We start from the raw sequence: 21,249 nt of genomic DNA, 5'->3' as shown, positions 1-21,249 counted from the left end.
TTGAGTGGGGAGTATGATATACTCAGTATTGAAGTGAGTCTGTGGAATAGAATCTGCTGCTCTTTAGTTTCTTTTATATAGTAATGATTCTCAGTCTGATGTTTTTTTCTCTGCATTATATAGCACAGTGTCTTCTATAATGTGTCTTGAATTATAAACATCAAATTTATGCAAGTGTCCACTCTCTTCCCATTTCTTCTTGTTTTATCATCTTCACTATATAAGTATTCCCTACTGCTTTCATCCCCCAAAAGCATTTCCTGTACTTACATGGCTTAACTATAGCTTCACAGTCAGGACCATTTTTAAAACCTGTGGTTTACATCACTGAACTTCATGGCCAGTGCTTACGGCCTCTGTTAATTGAAGTCAAACTGCCCAGCACCTTGACCAACATTCTTTTTTCATTTCTTCTTACTGCTCAACTTTTGTCTTCCATGTTGATCATAGCTCTCTGACTTGGGCAGTTCACGTTCATATTCTGGTCTTGCTTTTTTCTGTGCGTGAGTTCATTCAGGCTGTATCAGGAGAGCAGGTTGGTGATGTGATGATGTCCATTGGGCCCTGCAGCTTCGTGGTTCCATGCCTGAGTTTGCTCTTACTGTTAGATGTTTTTTGTTATTTCATTATTAATGTGCTTTGAAATATAAGGAGTTAGTGTCCATTATTTCTTAGTTCTTGTTCATTTACATTGGTTATAAGAGATAATTTATAACTAGTTTCCCAATCAAAAACAGAAAATTAAAGCCCACTAATTTTGTGTATAATAAATGAGAATGATACTGTGACCAAAATTAGATGTATGCAGGACAAAATATTTGCAAGGTCTCGGATGGCAAAGAGAATTATATTTTCTTAAAGCTCAAGAATTGTGGGTGCTCCTACATACAAAGGCAGCATATAAACACATAAACACTCCTGGTGTTAAACTACCTTTGTATTAAATAGAAATGTAACTGCCTATTTTTATTTTTGCTACTTTAAAAAATAAATTTATAAGCTTCGTAGTTCTCCTTTCCTTTTTGTTCCTTTCTTTTAGCGTAGGAGTTAAATAACTTAGATGTAAACCTAGACCTGTCAAGAGACAGTAAGGATATTAAAAAGTATATATGTTTTTGAGAACTTATGTTAAAATTTGAGCAAAAAACAGACAAAAAAAAAAAAAAACCTACAGAAGTAGGAAGAAAGGAAGTTTTCCCTGGCACACAGTAGCTGTTTCTAGGCTCGTTGTCATTTCTGCTAAAGTGATGTGTTGGATGACTTACAATAGTGTGACCATTGGCCACAACCACAGACACCAAGCATTATCAGGCATTTTATAATTTGCTAATGAAAGCATTTTTTCTTCAAGGGAAATTTTTAATTAATGATTTTTAGCCTAGTTGTTAATATTTATTTCTGTTACAAAACAAGCCATGTTTCAAATACATGATCAAAGTTTTTCTGGACAAAGATGAGAATTTCTTTTACAGTTCCATGAAGCCTGGAGTAAACTTATGGAGTGGCTGGAAGAGTCAGAAAAGTCCCTGGATTCTGACATGGAAATCGCCAATGATCCAGACAGAATAAAAACACAGCTTGCACAGCACAAGGTGAGTCTGCTAAGGAGAGCATACTCCTCATTATAGATTCCAAAGTTGTTTCGAGATTCTTATGTGATGTATATTCACTCATCATTAGAGCACCAAAGGCCACCAGTGTGAACCTGTACTAAGTTTAAAACCAATAGCTCTTCACGTTGGTCAGGTGGTGATAATACCTTTGCTTCTACTGATCATTTCACTAATATTCAAGGGTTAATTGATAAAAGAAAAACATATAAAGTTACAACCGGAATAGATCTTCATTCTAAAACAAATGAAGGGTTTTAGTGGTCTGTACATTGGCATTTGAGTTTTCACAGCCACTGTCAGTTTTCAAAGATCAAATGCAACCTTGAAGGTAATTCTGTAGTAAAAAGTAATACAGGGGAGTTTCAAAAATGGTGACTTGCTAGGGGATTGGGCAGAGAGTCTCTCCAGAGAAATCATATTAGATGCTAGAATATAACAACATAGAGAGGACCAGAGGAATGGATAACGATTCTTATTAACCAAGACAGCATGGCTGGAGGATTTAAAGTTGTGCTGAGACTGTGAAGGCTGATAACAGGAGGCTGCAAATCCCGTGCCTTTGATGCAGCAAACTGACCAGTGGACCCAATAGGAAAAGCTGTGTTGGCTTTTGGTGACTGCTGGAAATTGAGACCCAGGACCCCGCGAAGCAGCCAGGACTGCCCCGCTGCACCAGAGGAGATTGTGAAAAGCTCGAGCTCCAAAGCCAAACGCTGTGCAGTTTTCTGACCATTCCACCCTGTGCTGGGAACGCAGTGAAGGCAAGCAGCGTAATGTGCAGTAGACTCAAGAGGAAGACCTGCACCGAGCCCTGGTGCATACTAGGGATGGGGTCCTGCAGCTGCTGTGGTTGGCCAGAGGACATCTTAGAATTGGGCAGCGCCCGCCACCACGGCAACATCAATAACACGGAGAGTCTGGTGGAAGACATCTTAGAGTTGGGCAGAACCTGTGGCTCGGTGACATCAGACAGTCGCCCCTGGTGTAGAGAGGTCTGTTGGAGGACATCTTGAAACTGGGCAGAGCCCAGTGCCGTGTCGGCTTCAGTGTCATAGAGAGAACTAGTGGAAGACATCTTGGAATTGGGCAGACCCACTGTCCTGGTGCTCCTGGCACAGAGAGGTCTAGAAGAGGACAGCTGGGATTTGGGCAGAACCCTGTGCCACGGTGACATTAGTCAGCTGCTTCTGGCACAGAGAGAACTGGCAGGATCTGCTGGGGCTGAACCAAGCTTCTAGTTGGGGCCCAATAAGCAGACACAAAATAGTCGCAACTCTGCAACATCCAGAAAGTACAGCCTAATATACGGATTGACTGGCACAGAGGCTGGAGGCTAGCCTGCACTGTCCCTGCATCCCTGCCTACCCCAGATAACAGCAAATTGGGGAGAACAGCAAAAACTCAAGTCAGCACGCCTCTGAAAGGCCCTAAGCAATACTGAGAGGGCCAGAGACCCCCAGGACACTCCAGTCTGAAAGAAACCAGAAATATGACAAGAGATAGAAATTTAAAAAAATCTCCAGCTGCCCAACATGAGAAAATAAGCCCAAAAGAAGTAAACACTGAAGAGAACAAGCACAGTAACCATCCAATACTGAACACAGCATCAGCCAAAATTTAAAAATACTTCCATGACCTCATAGATGAATTTAAAGCTGTACTCCTGATCCAAGTGAGGCAAGATATAAAGAGATTAATTAAACAAATGACAAGCCCCGCTCAAGAGAACACAGATGGAAGAACTGAGGAAATCAGAAAAGAAAGAGAAATTTCTGAAGAAGAATTTAAACATAACTTAGAATACATGAAACAGATCCAAAGAGATTACCAGGAAACTAAAAACTCCATTGAACACTGGCAAAATATCCTGACAGAAACTGAAGCCAGCCTTCTGAAATTTGAAGAGAGATTTATGACATATGATCATGAAAGAAAAAAACCTCTTAAAAATAACAAGGAACCAGAAAGAAACAATTCAAAGGCTAGAAGATGACAAAAGGATACATAACTTTTAAGGATAAAGAAAGTGAGTGAAGAAGCAGGAGCAACCAAAAATGAAATACAAAGAATATTCACAGATATATTAAAGCAAAATTTCCCATGTATAGCAAAAAGCCAGATAAAAGAGGCATACAGAACACCAGCTACCTACAACCAAAACAGATCTACGCCTAGACATATAATAATCAAGATTCCAGAAATCCACCAAAAGAACAGAATATTAAAAGCAGCCAGAGAAAAGAAGCAGATTACCTACAACGGGAAAATTATCAAAATAACAACAGACTTATCAACACAAACTCTTAAATCAAGAAGGGAATGGGGAGAAATATTCCAAGTCCTGAAAGAAAATAATATGCAACCAAGACTCATATACCCGTCAAAACTCTCTCTCAAAATTAATGGAGAAAGAAGATGCTTCCAAGACAAGGAGGAACTGTGGGAGTTCGTGGCCACCAATCCAACCCTACAGGGAGTGCTGAAGGACATTCCAGAGAAAGGAAGGGATACCAGGATTCCAGCAGCAGTGGCAGAGAGGCCTCAATAAACGGGGCAGACAGTGGAATGAGGGAATAAGGTGGACAAATTATAGCAGAAAAGTGGAGAAGCAGACATGAGGCAGAGGCGGTAAGCTATAGTCTTTAGTATAGATAGCTCTGAAACACAATAAAAAAAAGGCAGAGGTCATTCTTAATAGTGTATCAGGATTTAAAAGACACAGTCTTATCGCCATGTTTAGTTTGAATTTAATTTGTTCTGGTCTGTCCACTAATGTCAGATTTGAGGGCACAGACATCTGACCCAAAAATAGCAGGTTCCTTACTTTCCTATTAACTTAAACTGAAATCCTGTATTACTTACATTGTCTTACTATGACTGATCTTAATTGAATCTGATTCATAAGACCACGGTTTTGCCTTGGCTGATTTTATTTGAATTTGGTATGCTTGTTAGTATCAACCCTAAAAGTAGAGGCAACTACTCTGAAGATGACAAGATATAAAAGATATCCATACTGGTATTAATTATTAACAGCTCTCAAATCCTACAATGTTTCAAAGTTGTGTTTTTATAAAAATAGGTAATACTATGTTTAACTATATTAAGCCAATGATGTGGACAAATCTATTGAAAATAACAAGAAAAAACATAGTAACTATGGAAGATCACCTATATTGTATATGTCTTATCCATTGCATGTTTTTCTAGGAATTTGTTTTGCTGTCTTGATATGATTTTTTTCCCTATAATACAGAGAGGATAGATATATATGTAGAAATTCACACATGAGATTTTTTTAAAAAATTATTTACGGGAACAGATTATATAATGTAAGATGTAATGAACAGATACTCTGAAGAAGAGACACTAAGAAACCCAATGCTAATTTTGTAGCGTTATGATATAAATTCTAGCAATACTATTATTCACTATCAGAAAAATATTAGTCTAATCTCTTAAGTTCAATTTCAGCATATGTAAAGATAAGGACAGCTACTACGAAGAGAATGAGAGATGCGATGGTAGTTATTATTGTCTTCCCCAATGTTAGATCTTGAAGACCTAAAAAGCCTTCATCATCCTGTAATGATTTGATTAGTTCTATAATATGCAATAAGTGTATAAAGTGGGTGAAGATGGGGACAACTATTTGTAAGAAACTAGAGGCAATTAGATAAACAGTGAAGATCTCCAGTGGACTTGCTTTGAAATCTGTATTTCTTTAAATTGTTTTTTTAACTGTTTTGTTCTGTTTTGATATTTTAATCTTACCCTCTTTGAGATATAAAACAAGTGTGTAGGACTGATACCCATATTACTGAGTTTTTGTTCAATCATTGAGCAGAACTGTTTGCAGTGTCACTTTTTGAATGTCATTTTATATACTTTAATTTTGTAACCTGAACAGCTATTTCTAAGATGACAATATGTAACTTATCAACTAGCGATTTCTTACCGTTTATTTTTCTGTAATTTTGCATTATTTCTACCCTTTTTTATCTCCATGTGGTTTTTTTTGTTTGTTTGTTTCCTTTTCTTTAAATAAAAAAAGTAATACAGATTTTGTGGTATAGATTCTTTTAAATAGAAGAAAGATAAGTTGATTGCTACTACCTAAGAATTAATATTTTATCACATTTGCATGTATATAAAAGTCTGCTCATATCCAAAGAAGTCTCCATAACTTTTTTGTGTAGATTAGACACATGTAGAAATGTATTTTAAAAATATTTATGTTTCCTCCATGTCCATTCTAGAGCAGTACCTGCTACTCTTCCAAACTTTTTTTTTTAATTCGGTCTTTCTATAATTCTGTTTGTAAATTGGCCATCAGCCATCAGGGTGCAGATGCAGCTAAAGGAAAGTAGTTCTTGCAGACAGGCAGTGAGGCATAAAGTTAGGTAGACAGGTATAAATTACTGCTTGAAATGTTTAACATTTACATTGGCATCGTAAGATTTACCATCATCAAAAAATTCTTAGCCCTTGTCTTCACCGAGGTGGGTTGCTGCCCTTCCAGAGTCTAATCTCAGAGGGTCATGACCCAAGGGTACTAGAGAATACATATTGAGCTTCCATTCTTTGATTGAAGTAGGGCTTATATGTGTCTTGTTCTGTAGCTGTCTCTGTCCATGAGCTGCCACATCCAATCCTAGGAGCACAGTGACAATAAACACCTTGTGTCCTTCCCCTCTGAGGAAAAATCAGAAGCCTCCTTTTCAAAACAGAACACCTTATTGGACCTTAGAATTTTAGGAACAAGAATGTGCAAACAACTTGATAGAGTCTCTTATTTTGCTCAGTGTTATATAGTGCCAAAGTCAATAGTTTCTCCAAGACACATTTCAGGGTAGTCTATTAAGCTAATTTCGAAAGAATTTTCCTCTATTCATTATCTGGGGGGCTTTAGCCTGTTCAAAGTTCTAACCAGCCTGTACTTGGCTATGTACTCAGTTTATTTATGTACATAAATAAACTGTACTCAGTTTATTTATGTATCTGCTGTGTAAAAAAAACTCATGTCAGTATCATAATTCTAAATGCAAGTATTCTTTTCAGAATAGCGTGAAGAGATAAGGCTTGCAGATAACAAACTTTAGAAATATTGTGATACTGTAATTGTTTTAGTAAAGATGTAGTCGCCTCACAATACAAAAAAAAAACTTTTGTGTAATGAGAATGCACTTAAAGTGCTGCTTTTAAAGGTAATACAAATTTAATAGTATAATTGTAAGGTTATTTGGGGAAGCTGTTCATTTACATACCATTTCATTGTCTAGTTTGATTTTAATGGACTGTCAGGATTGAGAATTGCTGCATTAGTATTCTCTTAGTATTTTAGGAGCTTGTAAACTGCCCGTTAAGTTGGCCTACTTTTCTTCTTGTCCTGAGTTTTGAATATTCTGTAGCAGTTGTCTCATTTTTCAACTCTATTTGATTATACAAATACTTTTAGGTATAAAAGTGATCATGAGAGCCTATAAAACTATGTTCCTGATCTGCAAATGATTATAATTGTGACACAGAGAAAGAATGCAATTCTTCCACTAACTCTGCACACATACATATGTGTGACCTTGGAAGGTTCACTGACAGTAAAAACAGCAACAGAGTTTAGATGTTCTATTAGCAACGTAAAAGTTTGATACTGGAAAATTATGTGAGATCTTTTGAGATATCAGCTGGGGCTTTGTATAACTGAGTAGATAGGATGTGGATTTCTTATGGTATGAGTAGCAGTAGTTCCAAACACCAGAATCTAGAGAGAGGCCAATCCTTACCTGCCACTCATTCTAGCTCAGAGATAAAATTGCATATATTGTTACTGTTACTATCCAGTGTGCAGCAATAATCTGTTTGAACAACAACAAAAAAGAGCCTTTTTAATGTATGTATTCATCATTGAACCATTCTGTCTACACTGGATCAGTAATTATCTACTCATAGAGCATCGGCCACATTTTCCCATCCCAAACTTATTGTCAGAAGTTTATCAGCAGTTCTGTTTTATCATCAATATATATTGTAGGATTTAAAAAATATGTATTGTAGTGTTTATGGCTTATATATACCACATTCAGGGCTAAAGGTGTAAGCTCAGTGATAAGAGTATTTGCCTTGCATGCATGAAGACCATCTGAGTTTGATCCCCAGAAGTGCCCCAAAACAATTCAGAGGAAAATTTTTTGGCTTTGATATTATTTTCTCAAGGTTAGTTGGCTTCTGAGAAAACTAAACCCTTAGCCTTGGAAGATTAGATTTTTGGGGTGGCCCTGTTACATTTCTTTGTCAAGCTCAGGACTCTGTAACCTGATTCCTTGCTGTCTCCCATGTTATGACACCCTCCTGTAGTATTTTTGCTTGTTTCTTTATAAGTCCCACAGAGAAATACACACTGTCTTCTCATTAAACATATAGGAGTTTCAGAAATCACTAGGAGCCAAGCATTCTGTCTATGATACCACCAACCGAACTGGACGTTCACTGAAGGAGAAAACCTGTCTGGCTGATGACAACCTGAAGCTGGATGACATGCTGAGTGAACTCAGAGACAAGTGGGACACCATCTGTGGAAAGTCTGTGGAGAGGTGAGATGTTCCTTTAGGTAGCTTGGTTACTTTATAGATCTCCCTCAACAAGAAGGTAGTGGTGCTTCGTAGAGATGCTTGAGGGGGACCTTCCATACCCCTTTGCCTGGGGAACATGTGCTCATCCTAACACCCACTCACAGACTGTCTGAACTGAAGAAGCTTTGCAGTTCATCATCTGCTTTAAATTATAAATGCTAATCAAAATGAGATTCTACCCCAATCCTCTTGTCATCTCTCATCCAACTACACCATGTCTGACTGATCTCCCAGTATTCTTTCTCCTTTCATCTAATTTCCACTTCACTTTGAGGAGGGTTTTTTTTGAAATGTAAATGGGATCTTATCATCCTCTTCAGCCTCATCCCGTCAGGGCTTACTCTACTGGGTATGAAATAAAATAGGTTCCTTCCTGTGGTGTGCCTGGCACTACCACTGGCTCAGCTCCTCTTCCAACTTCCATCCACGCCTCCTGTCTCTTTCTTGTTACACTTTTATGAAGGCTAAGACTTACTTCAAATTTTCAAGTATTTAAGAAAGTACATTAGTGAGCCAGCATAGGCCAGGAGAACCAGCCAGCCATGCTGCCTTTGAGGCCACCAGCCAGCATTGGGACTGGTAACCAGACAGGGCTGGGAAACTGCCTGCTGCAATTGAGGGAGTCTTCATGTAGCCATGCACGTCTGGAGAAGCCTGCCCCAAACTCCAACACCTCCCTAGGAACCTAGGTTAGGAAACCAGGTGCTTGACCCATTCCCCTACACCATTGACCAGCAGCAAATGCAGGAAGTGCCCGGGACCCCACAACTAGCTCATCTAGGGAACCCAGGAAAATGTCAAGATGAAGGAGCAAAAGTCAATCTCGGACCTGTAGTCCATACAGAACAAGTCTGGGAGATACACACAGAAGAAACTAGAAGTTACACACCTGAAATTTCTGAAAAGTTAACAGTGAAGTGAAGAAACCACTTTATGAGGCTGTAAAAGTAATCAGATCAGAAATAATATCTCAGATAAAAGAAGAAATGACAAACATAATATACCTAAAGACATAGATTTAAAAAAAAAAGAGGGTAGGACAATGATGGAAACCATGAATGAACAGTATAAGAAGGGATTTTCAATGGATGAAACAGATTGAAAGAGATATCCAGGAAATTTAAAAGTATGAAAAGCTGGCAAAACTGCTTGAAAGAAACTGAAGATAGACTTTTAAACCTTGATGACAGGATTGCAGCTAGAAATCATGAAAGGAAAGATTTCTTAAAACTACAAGGAACCAGGAAATAATAATTCAATGACTGCAAGATGCCACAAAGAAAAATAATTTAAGAATAACAGGTGTTAGTGAAAAAGCAGGAGTCAACGCAAATGACATTAAAGACTATTTACAGAAGTAATAGCAGAAAACTTCCCAAACATGAGAAAAAGACCTGACATACAGATAGTTGAGGCATATAGAACTCCAGAAATTAAGATCCCAGAAATTCAGCACAAGAACAGAATATTAAAGGCTAGTAGAGAAAAGAAAGAGATAACCTATAAAGAAGAGCCCATCAGAATCACAGTAGGCTTCTCAACACAACGATCAAGTCAAGAAGAGCTTGGAGTGAAGTGTTTCAAGTCCTGAAAGAAAACAGCTTCCAACCCAGATTGATGTACCCTGAAGAACTGTCTTTCAAAATTAATGGAGAAATAAGATACTTCCATGATAAAGAACAACTGAAGGAATTCATGACCATCAAACCAACCCTACAAAGAGTGATGAAGGGTATTTTAGAGAGAGAAAGATGACTATGATTCCAGGAATAGGGCAAAGGGCGATCATTGAGTAGAGCAGGCTGAACAGAGGGGAAAAGTGGAGGGCCAATGGCAGGAGGATAGCATGGCAGAGATGAGCCAGTGCATGTTGGCTATAACCATTAATGTAGATGACCTCAATTCACCAATAAAAAGAAATACAGAGAGAGTGGATCAAGAAACAAGTCCCATCAATATGCTATGTACAAGAAACATATTTGACTCTAAAGGAAATTCATGGACTGAAAGTCGGAGAAGAGGAGACAATGCTCCATGCAATGGATGAGGACCCAGAAAAAAGCAGTGGTAGTGTGTGCGCCCATCAACTGCAGAATGGATAAGAAAGATGGTATTTTTATACAATGCAAAGCTACTCAGCTATAAAGAAGATAATCTTGAGGCTCTTATAGGTAAATAGATGCAATTTGAGATTGTTCTCACTTCATGGGTAAAATGTTCAGACTCGCATAGGTGAACATCATGTTGTCTCCCTAGCATAAAAAACTGAAGGAGTAAGTGGGATCCAAAATGTACACTAGATATTGTGAAAGTGAAAAAGGAGGAAGCATCTAAAAGGGGTAGGAGGTAGCCATTGTTAATTTCTTGTTATTTTGTTTTGAGGCCCTGTGTTGTTTTCATTGTTTTGGTTTGGTTTTATTCTTTTTTGTTTGTTTGATTGTAGTATGTCTGATGAAATGGGCAGCTATTTTGAAGAATATAAGGCATTATAGTAGCCATTGTTGATTTCCCATTATCTTGAATCCTGTATTATTCTTCATTGTTTTGTTTTGATTAGTTTTACTCTGTTTCATTTTGTTTGGCTTTATTCTCTTTAAAATAAAAAGAAAGTACTTGAAAAGAGCTCGGATATCTTGTAAATATCAATTTTCACTGATTTTTAGTTTTAGTTTCTTTGTCAGTGGGGTTAAGTATCTTGTATTTGAAATGATTCAAACTAAAAATGTTTTGTTTTTGCTTGTTAGATTTTGGAATATTTACATATACATAGTGAGATAAAGTGAGAATGAGACTCATCTAACCATGAAATTCTTTTGTTTCAATATACCGTCTACATATAGTGTGAAAGTAACTTTTTAATTTTAATAATATTGTACATGAATGAGAGTTTCATGGTATGAAATTTCCCACTTGAAGCACTGTGTTACTGCTTGTTAAAAAGTTTGATTCCAAAACATTTTGAATGTTGGATTTTTGAACCTGTATCAAGATTAAATATACTGTTATATGCAGTTCTAGGGAACTTCACAGTATATTTTTGCAGTGTCTGTTGATTTAAAAATTTTTTTTTACTTCTCCAGTCTCAAAAGGTTACATCCTTTTTCCAGTGTCCTATAGATGACTGCAGTTACAGCATTTAGAAAAGACAGACACTTACAGTGATAATAGATCAGTGAATGGAACCAGAGATGGGGACAGGGTGTGGCTGTGAAGAGAGAGGAGGAGACAGGATGGTGAAACTCTTGTGTGTCTCTGTGTTGTGGTAAAGTGTCACATGGTTCTACACCATGTTAAAATTCATAGAACTGTGTGCTAAAGAAGTTGTTCATTGTGTCATTTAAAAACACATTTTAAAATTTTCTAAAATTAAAAGGCATATTATGAAGAAACTTGAAGGCTTATTAATTTGTACAGTTGTTGATTAAGGTGTTTTAGAACAGGTACCATACAATTAAGGAATAAAAGATAACTTCATAAAAGTTTTGTTCCCTAAGAAGAGCAAAGAAACACATACTTTTTGAGTACCACTTACTCTGCATGAATGAACTCACTTAATTTTTCCATCTTTGTCCCCTAGACAAAACAAACTTGAGGAAGCACTGTTATTTTCTGGACAATTCACAGATGCCCTACAGGCCCTTATTGATTGGTTGTATAGAGTTGAACCTCAGCTGGCAGAAGATCAGCCTGTCCATGGGGACATTGATTTGGTGATGAATCTCATTGATAATCACAAGGTATTGTTATCTAGGACATTTAACTTTATCATGTTTGATTATTTTGGTTTAGAGAAGGCCATATGAGCAATTGAATTAGCCCTTTAAAAGCAAGAGACTGTGTCATACTCTGTGTTACGATCTTTATTTGTTAAAATATATGTGCATTTAAACAGACTCAGGACGCCAACTTTAAAAGCAATAGGAGAAAATTATTTTAGTTTCAGTAAGATACTTTTAATTACCAGATCTAAAACCTTTTTGTAATTAAAACAGTGATTTCATCTTTTGGTGCTTTAAAAGATGTTCTACTATCTTTAATTAGTCATTTAAATAATTATGTAATAGAATTTAAAAACATGTTCAGTTACCTGGAATGAGGTCACTGCCTAAGTGAATAGATTTGTGACATGATTTATGGGGTCATGATTAGATGTTCTTCTCTTTTGGAAACTGCTTTAATCTTGCTCTTACACTGCAGCAATTTATGAGTCAACTGCATGTTCTTATGAGAGATTTATTATTTATTATTCATTTTTAAAAAATTGGTTTCTTTGCAGTCTGCTTATACATGTGTTATGCAAATCAAAGATACAATTGATACTAAGTTTGAGATCCTAAATTATTAGCAAGTCATAAAATATAACTCGAAGAACTTTGGAAGCAACAAGAAGCATAGTCCTAAAGTAGAAAGGGTGTATCAGTTGACTTGATATACAGATACCTTATAACACTCTGCCTCATCTGCTGTGTGTCCTCTGCACTTTTAAAGTTTAGAAAATGTATTTCATTTTAAAATATTTTCTTTATACTTCTTAATCATGCTATATTGATTTATATGTTTTTAAATGGTTTTTTGCATATTTGTTTTCCCTTTTCTGTTTCTATTCTGTGATTATTCCTATAAAAGAGTTTGTGATACTTGAATGTTTACAGAAAAATAAAAGAAAAAATAAAGATCAAGCCTACAAAAATTTAAATACTGCTTGCTTTGCTTACATTGAAACAAACATTTTGTGCATGATAAATACAAACGTTTCCATTTCCTGGCACACATTCAGTGATTAAGGAATAGTGTAGTGTTGCTTTTACATAAATGCCATTTTTATAAGCTCACTGTCTAAATATTTACTGCCCTCGTCGCTTGCCAGACTTTTTATATATTAAAGGTCATCAAGAAGAATGAATCATTTAGCATTAGTAATGAAATTGGAAGACTTAGGAAGCCAGAGTATACAGAGTACACTCGGGGCATCTATTCCTCTCACAAATGAAATCTTTAGATTTTGTTCCTTGTGTGCGTGCACATGTGTGCGTTGTGTTCATATGCATTTGTGTGTTTATCTGCAGGCACATCTCATTTAACACTGTCCTCATAACTACATGAGGTTTTGGGGTGACACCCAGACACAATCATAGCAATACTCATGTCTAGTTCCCTCCTGAGGATGTTACAAAACTAAACAAAGGTTAAACAAGACTGTGTTCTTGATGGTGCTCTTAACCATCTGAGGTTCTGCCAGGGCTGTGGCCATTAAACTGCAGATCTCAGATGTCTGCAAGTGTTAGTTTATAAACCTATGTATTCAGATCAGTACATTTTAGTATTGTGATTTTATGATCAAAACTTAATTCTAAAAACTATGATTTTCTTAGGTCTTCCAAAAAGAGCTGGGGAAGAGAACCAGCAGTGTGCAGGCCTTGAAGCGCTCTGCCCGGGAGCTTATAGAAGGCAGCAGTGATGATTCCTCTTGGGTCAAAGTCCAGATGCAGGAGCTGAGCACACGCTGGGAGACCATTTGTGCACTTTCTATCTCAAAGCAGACGCGGCTAGAAGCAGCCTTGCATCAGGTAAGAACCATGCTCGTAATGGTCGAGTGCATTGGAAAGCATTGAAGCCTCAGCTCGGAAGGTTGCAGTGGAGAACTGCAGTGGTCTTTGTTTCTCCCCCAGACTGTAAGGAAGGAAGAAATCCTGATTGCATTACTTCCTTGACCTATCTTCTGCCTCCCTCAAAACTTAAAAGTTTCTTATGGAGGGGAAATGCTGCTGCTTGAATAGTTTTTCAGTTTGAAAGTCTTGTGTGCTACCATTCACCTAAAACCAAGTTGTTAACAATGATGAATTATTCTACCATAAGCCTTGTTACATAGTTTCTGATATTTGCAAAATGTAACACTATGTATCACTATCTTTTTAATGAGAGTAATATACATAATTAGGCAGTTTAAATCTAAGGCTTTTTTTCATGGAGGGGAAAAATCTCTTCAGTTCTGTGAATTTCTCTAACAGGCATATTTTGAGATCTCACTGGTATGTATATGTATGTGTATGTGTATGTGTGTTAACACTGTTAGGCAGAAGAGTTCCACTCGGTGGTACATGCCCTCTTGGAGTGGCTGGCTGAGGCAGAGCAAACCCTGCGTTTCCACGGAGTTCTCCCAGATGATGAGGATGTTCTCCGAACTCTCATTGACCAGCATAAAGTAAGTAATTTCTAAACACTGAGTATAACTAAATGAGAAAATGAAACAAAGCAGATGAAATAGATTTGATGATAAGTATCATCAAGTGCATGAATATCTTCCTTCCTAAGAAGTAAACATCTGGTACATTTCAGCATGTATCTCCACATCTCTTGCTAATGTGCAAATATCCCCACATATACACACGGGTGTTTAGAGCACTCTGTTTTATACCTCTGGGAATCACATTGATTTTTCTAAGTGGCTGTTTGGCTATTGATCAGAATTGATCAATTTGTTAACTCTTCTCTAGATTTCAAGAAGGGAACTTCCCTAATGAACATTTGAAATTTGTAGAATTGAGCTAGTAGAATTATAAATTAGTATCTTTGACCTTTATAAGCAAAGGAGACAAGTCATTTACCTACAGAGTATAACACATTTTTTGTCATAAAGGGGCATAATCATAGATATGTCAAGCCCATGTTTATTCTCTAGAATATTTCTATTAATAAATTACTGATTTTATGAGTTTTATTATGTTAAACAATGAGTGCTTAACAGAAAAAAATCACAAAATTGCATTTTAATATCTATAAAAAAGCATACATTTTTTTCAGCATCAACAAGTTTTTTGGAGTAAAGAGTCTAAAAAAGAACAACAAATAAATTCCTATGTGAACTATAGTGAAAGTACCGAAGGCATTCTACAAAAAAAAAAAAATCATTACTTCAGTTGTTACACCTAAGGTAGTCTACACACATGACAACAGCACATTCACACATCACTTTATATTAACAGCACATGTATTTTGCTGGTTGGCTTTTTTGTAAGATACAGTTCACAGGTTGCTGGTCTTACTGTTTTGTCAGGAGGTTTTTACTATATTGTGCAGTGCATACTAATATGTATTGCACATGTACAATAAACAGCATTTTAACATCATCAGTGTTCTTGCTTACAAAATGTAAATGATGACACTAAAAATAAAAATTTATGTGAGCTACAATGTAAACAAAAATAAAAGTTTACCACAGAAATAATCTTTGCTTCAACTGTCACACTTAAGGTAGCTTTCATACATGGCAACTGCATGTTCCACACACAAGTCTCACACTGATAGCACATATGGTTTTTTTTTTCCCCTATACTTTTTTGTAGGGCATAGTTGACATCTTTTTTTTTTTTCTTGTTGTTGTAAGAAGTCTTTAGGATGCTATGCCTGTCTGTTCACCTGTCAGATCACCAGTATGCTCCACAATTTTTTTGTATAGATCCCTGGGCAGAAACATTTTGTTTTTCCGCTGTTATTAATGATCTCTTATGAATTCCATTCCCAGTCCTCTAAGAAAATTTCTCTGTTGTATTTTTGCATTTGTTATTTTTTTTTGTAAACTATCTATTTATACCACACATTTAAGCTCAAATAAAACACACCATTGGCCAATGTTTTGTGTTTCATATGATGTCATAATTACTGTGTAACTCATCAACAACATCTCCTCCACCTTTGATTTTGTTGTAGAAAGTTTCCATTTCAGAATTTGATTTTGTCAAATACTCCCTATCAATATATCCATTATGATGCAATATTGACAGCAGTACCAGTTTGTTTTTCTTTGTCATATACTAGGCCAGTGTAAATCTTTCTGAAATCCAAAGGTTGTACTATACCATTTGTTTTGAAATTGCAACCTTTCTTTATTTGGAATTTCTGTATTGTTCCTACATATGGTTCCTGTGCTAGTCAGCCAATCTCTGTTAGCACATATAACACAAATTGGAAACCATCACACCAATTGTTGAATGTTACTTTATGATTAGTTTGGAAGATGGGAGCAACAAATCTGTTCACAGCATCATTTGGCTTATTACTGTATGAATAAAGAGCTGACGACTGAGTTCCAGAATAAATTTCTAAATTGAAAGCATGATAAGTCTTTGCATCTGTAAAGGCATAAATTTCTGTGCCACATTTTGACCTCACTTTTCCATGAGTCTTTTACATTTCTGCAATTACCATTAGAATTCCCTGCTAACTTCAGAATACCTCTGAATGCTTTCAGTTCAGCTAGTGGGCTGTCACAATAAATAGATTTTTTAAATATGACTATGAAACATTTTGAGTATGCATATAGAACATTTTTACTTGCATTTTAGCCTTTGTGTATTTCACAGCATCTTCTAGCATTTCGTCTGTTACAATTTTCAACAATGAATGAATGAATTTCCATTCAATATGTTTCACCCCTGCCGAGACCCTCACTATATTTTCAGAACTAATTCTAACATTGGATCATTCCATTTGGTTGCATGGCCATTTTGCTACACTTCAATTTGTCAAGTATGTATTTAAATATGCTGTTTTGTCCTCTGAATTAAGGAGGTCTAGATTCCCTGTATCAGTTAATTATTGCTCCATTTCACTATCACAGAAACTTCAGCTGACATGTTCAACATCAAAGTCATCATTGTCGTCATCATCATCTTGTACTCACAACACTCTTCTGCTCTGAAACATGTATTTTACCATAATGATCATCTTCATCATCCATACATGAGTTATCTGATGATTCACTTTTGATCTCCTCCAAAACTTGCAAATCTGATTTTTCATGTGCCATTGTATTGAATCAGGCTACTTCTACTAGAAAAATCAAAAGAAAATGTTTTTACAAACAAATCCTAGAGTGGTGTGGGTGTATACTTGGGTGAGCAGACAAAACCTGTTAGAGCATAACATGAGTGTAAAGCCTGGTTTGACACTTTTGCACACATCTTGCCTTTCATTGTAGCAAGTAGGTAAACACAAATTGCTTTCTGTGTCCTTCAGGCCCAGCTGCTGAGATGCATGGCTGGCTGGTATGACACGAAAGTAAAACTTTATAGTAGAAAAGTAAGGAATGGGTTTGTGAAACCCAGTATTATGCTTCACGGGACTTAATGGATTTTATGTTTAAGCCTCTGCCATTTCTGTTTTTAATCAAGAGGCTTTTGAAATCTTTTTTAGACAAACCCTAGGGTATGAGTTCCATAAACAGATATACTGATGAATAACTAACCAAGTAAAGATCTGTTCATTTAGTTTTCAGACTAAGATCTTTTCTGTGGTAATGCATGAAAGTTGGCAATACCCTTGAGAGAGTGGTTCAGGTAGCTCATAACAAATATTTTCATCTTTGACATGAAAAGTCAGAAATTCACAGTGCTAACACTCAAAGTATCATTGAAGTCAGCATTTTCTGTGAGCTTTAAAGGACCTTTTAACACCACTGATAACTTTGCCATTCAAGGCCAAGTTGGAAATTCGTCATTCATTCCAGTGTAGCATGGATTACATCATTAATAGACTTTTTGTTTTAGTTACTCTCTCTTAAAGAGGGATTGGCTAACCTATAGCAGTGAAATACTGCCGTGTCATTACAAAAAGTGGTGCAAGCTTGTATAGCATTATCTGGTGAAATGTAATGCTATATATACCATTTGAATTTGAAGCTAAAATAAAGAATAGTAAAACTACATCAAATGTATTATAAATTTTGAATCAGCTCAGTATTTAGAAATCTACATTGTATTACTGTGGGCTGAGGCCAACTAATAGGGTTGAGTTCCAGTAGCATTTAGCACCTGCTATTGAGGTCTAGCATGCAAACTTCATACCCAAAGAAAGGGGTCTTGTTTATAATGCAACCACTGTCACCAGAGAAGCAGGTAACTTACAGGAGGAGAATAACCAGAGCAGGATTATTTTATTTTTACATGTAATGTTTTAATTTTAAATTTAAAATTTACATTATTTAAAAATATTGTATGTAGTATAAAACTACAATTTTAAAAGTGTTTCTATATAATATTTTCCAGGACACTGTTCATTCTTTTTCTTTTCCTCTGCTTCCTTTCATACATTCACCAAAGTAAAACAAAATATTTAACTTACTAACATCAGAACTGAAGATATCTCAGTACAATCCAGTTTCAAAAATGACAAGCTTTCCCATGTGAATAGACAACCCTCAGACTGAATTGGAAGAGCATAGAGTGGAGTGGGCAGTTGGTTCCATCCACCCGATTCTGGCTGCCACCACTCTGGCCCTTCAGGGTGTGGGAATGATTTCAAACGTGTGCTGCGGACAGCTGTCCTCTAGAGAACCACAGATGCTACCAATATCTGCTTTTCTTTACTCTTGCATTTGAGAGAGCCTATAGTAAGGACTATATTTTTAAAGCTAGGTATATGGCAAAATATGTCTTTGGTTATCAAGAGTACATTATTAATTGAACTTTGAATCTACAATAACAAACACATTTAAGAGAGATAAAATCATTTATTCTATCACAAAATCCTTTTTTTTTTTTCGCAAGCAGTGTTATTTCTATCTGGCAATATTGTATCTTCCAATCTTACTTCCAAATGTATACAAATTTTGGAGAATTATTTTTGTATGATATATATTATTAAAGCATGAGATGCTGTTCTACATTCTCTTTTAACATACATATTAGAAAGTACTTAATTTTCCATTTTTCCCGCTTTGCCTTCCCAGTTGGTAGATGATTTCCAACTGTGGATAAATCAACTAATGTTCTTATTCATTTAGTTAATGCTGACAGTAAATTAATGTCACCAGAGTTTTGTTTTCAGACAGTGCCAGCAGCTAATTGAAATCTTCATTTCTGCTGTAGGAATTCATGAAGAAACTGGAGGAGAAAAGAGCTGATCTCAATAAAGCCACCAGTATGGGTGATGCTGTCTTGGCCATGTGCCACCCTGACTCCATCACCACCATTAAGCACTGGATAACAATCATCCGGGCCAGGTTTGAGGAGGTCAGTGTGTCTGCCCTAGTCTACCCGCAGCCTTCAGAGTGGAGGTGTGTGGGAAATTTTCAGCAGTTCAGGTGCACCTCACAGATGTGGGAAAGCAAGGCCCCCTCATGGAAGTGATGTCCTTCTTATGTGCATTGTCAGTCTCTGAAATGTATTTTTCTTTAAAAGTTAAAGAAATGGAAAAAAAGTTAAAGAAATGTTGAGCTATGTCCCTGAGACCTCTGGCTCACTGTGTGGCACTCTGTCCCCTTCCCACATTGTGTCTGTCAAATGATCCAGCATTGAGTAGTGTTTTAGAACAGTGTGTACTTGCCAAGTGAGCTTATGCACAGTGTGAATTAGCTCCTTAATTCAGATCTTAGCAGTTTAACTTTCTGCTTTGTGCTGTGTGGCCTAAGCCCACTTGACCCTTCAAAGGATAAATATTTGAACTGAAGTTAGAAACAAAAGGAAACCTAGGTGATTGATAACATCATTAAATTTCTAGTGGTGGCGAATATCATGCAGGGCTCCCATCTCTTCCTCAGGCTGAGTTTTGGCACCACTGAAGAATGGCACATGGTCTAGCTAGGATGATCCTGATTTACACTTAAAATTTATGTATTTTACACTGAGACATTCAGCAAAACCTTTTTCTCCATCAGGTACTGGCCTGGGCAAAGCAGCATCAGCAAAGATTAGCGAGTGCTCTGGCTGGGCTCATTGCTAAAAAGGAGTTGTTGGAAGCTTTACTGGCTTGGTTGCAGTGGGCTGAAACTACACTCAATGAGAAGGACAAAGAAGACATCCCCCAAGAGATTGAGGAGGTGAAGGCCCTCATCGCAGAGCACCAGGTGAGCTCAGCTCATCCCAGCCCATTAGCCACTGCAGCTTCTTTCTCTCCCTTCAGTTCTGTGAAAAGATTGCTGTGTGTTGCTTTCCTTCATCTAGCATATTCCCCCACCCCTGGCTCCTGGCGGTCTGCAGCTGCCCTAAAACCTCTCTCTTCAGAGTTTCCCACTGGACCTTTGCAAAACTCTTACATTGGCCTCTTTGAAGTTACATTCGGCTCCATTGCCCCGCGCTGGCTTCTGTACCACCTCTTGTCTTCTAACCGTGAGCTCTGCTCACTCCTGTTTCTTAGCGCTAACAAGACTGCTCCTTGCACTGCATCTTCTCTTGCCAGTCTCACTCTTCATAGCTTTAACTGGCAGTTAACTTTATTGTGTTGTGGTTGCATTTCATCTCTCTCCCAAGATGACCATCAGTACTTCACATCATACCTGAAATGTCTTGGTTACTTTCCTCACATTGCTGGGCAAAATACTTGATGCCCAAAATTAAGAAGGGCCAGGTCTGCTTAGCTCACAGTTTGTGGTGGTTTGAGTCCGTAGTCCAAGGCAGCGTGGCATGGCACTGGGGCCACAGTGCAAGGTGGCAGAAGACAGCACAGTTTCTTCTCCCTCATACTGTAAGCAGGCCGCACCCCTTCGGGGGGGGTGTAGCACTCACACCAGCTCCCTACCTTTCTCTGCCTTGCACAGGCTGAGGATGTTTACTAAGTGAGGACCCTGGCTCCCTGCTGAATCATTTAGTTAAATCTCTAACTGACAATTGTCAAATTCACGCAATGAACAAGATCCTAGAGGGCTGAGGACTTTTACTGAGTTAAGCCGCTCTGATTTCTCAAGTTGACACAATGTATCAGTCATAACAGGGTGAATAGTTGTCTTTCTCAGAAAATTACCCTCCCCTGTATCCTGCTTGGTTTAAAGTCTGCAGAGGTGGACATCACGCTCACTCCAGTGTGTTTAATATGTATTTACAGTGAGAAGCATTACATGTCAGCTCAGCTGAGCAGTTACCTTCGCAGTTGTCATACTGTACTACAAGTCTAAGATCTGCATGCCTGTCCTGGCCACTGCTGTCTAGGTCATGCGCTCTCTATCAGGGGGTTGAAGTGGTCGCAGAACTCCAGAATGATAAACAGTCCCGAAGTGCCTCCCTTCCCTCTTCACT

General features: G+C 37.3%; 1 protein-coding gene across 29 annotated transcripts in view; it reads left to right on the top strand.

The window, feature by feature from the left end:
* Dst (dystonin) overlaps nt 1-21,249 on the top strand; it is a 455,117-nt gene that overhangs the window by 411,219 nt on the left and 22,649 nt on the right. For all 29 annotated transcript variants that reach the window (XM_063256887.1, XM_063256895.1, XM_063256898.1 and 26 more), the window contains 7 exons: nt 1,473-1,592; nt 8,034-8,203; nt 11,820-11,979; nt 13,615-13,809; nt 14,316-14,444; nt 19,108-19,251; nt 19,896-20,084. In XM_063256887.1, coding sequence (XP_063112957.1) covers nt 1,473-1,592; nt 8,034-8,203; nt 11,820-11,979; nt 13,615-13,809; nt 14,316-14,444; nt 19,108-19,251; nt 19,896-20,084 — 1,107 coding nt within the window. The remainder of the gene's footprint in view (nt 1-1,472; nt 1,593-8,033; nt 8,204-11,819; nt 11,980-13,614; nt 13,810-14,315; nt 14,445-19,107; nt 19,252-19,895; nt 20,085-21,249) is intronic.

This window comes from Cavia porcellus, unplaced genomic scaffold, assembly GCF_034190915.1.
Source record: "Cavia porcellus strain 051 isolate PalLab524CR breed Dunkin Hartley unplaced genomic scaffold, mCavPor4.1 scaffold_10, whole genome shotgun sequence".
NCBI classification, from domain to species: domain Eukaryota; kingdom Metazoa; phylum Chordata; class Mammalia; order Rodentia; family Caviidae; genus Cavia; species Cavia porcellus.
Note: the sequence above shows the minus strand (reverse complement) of the source record. Positions and strands in the feature narration are given on the sequence as shown.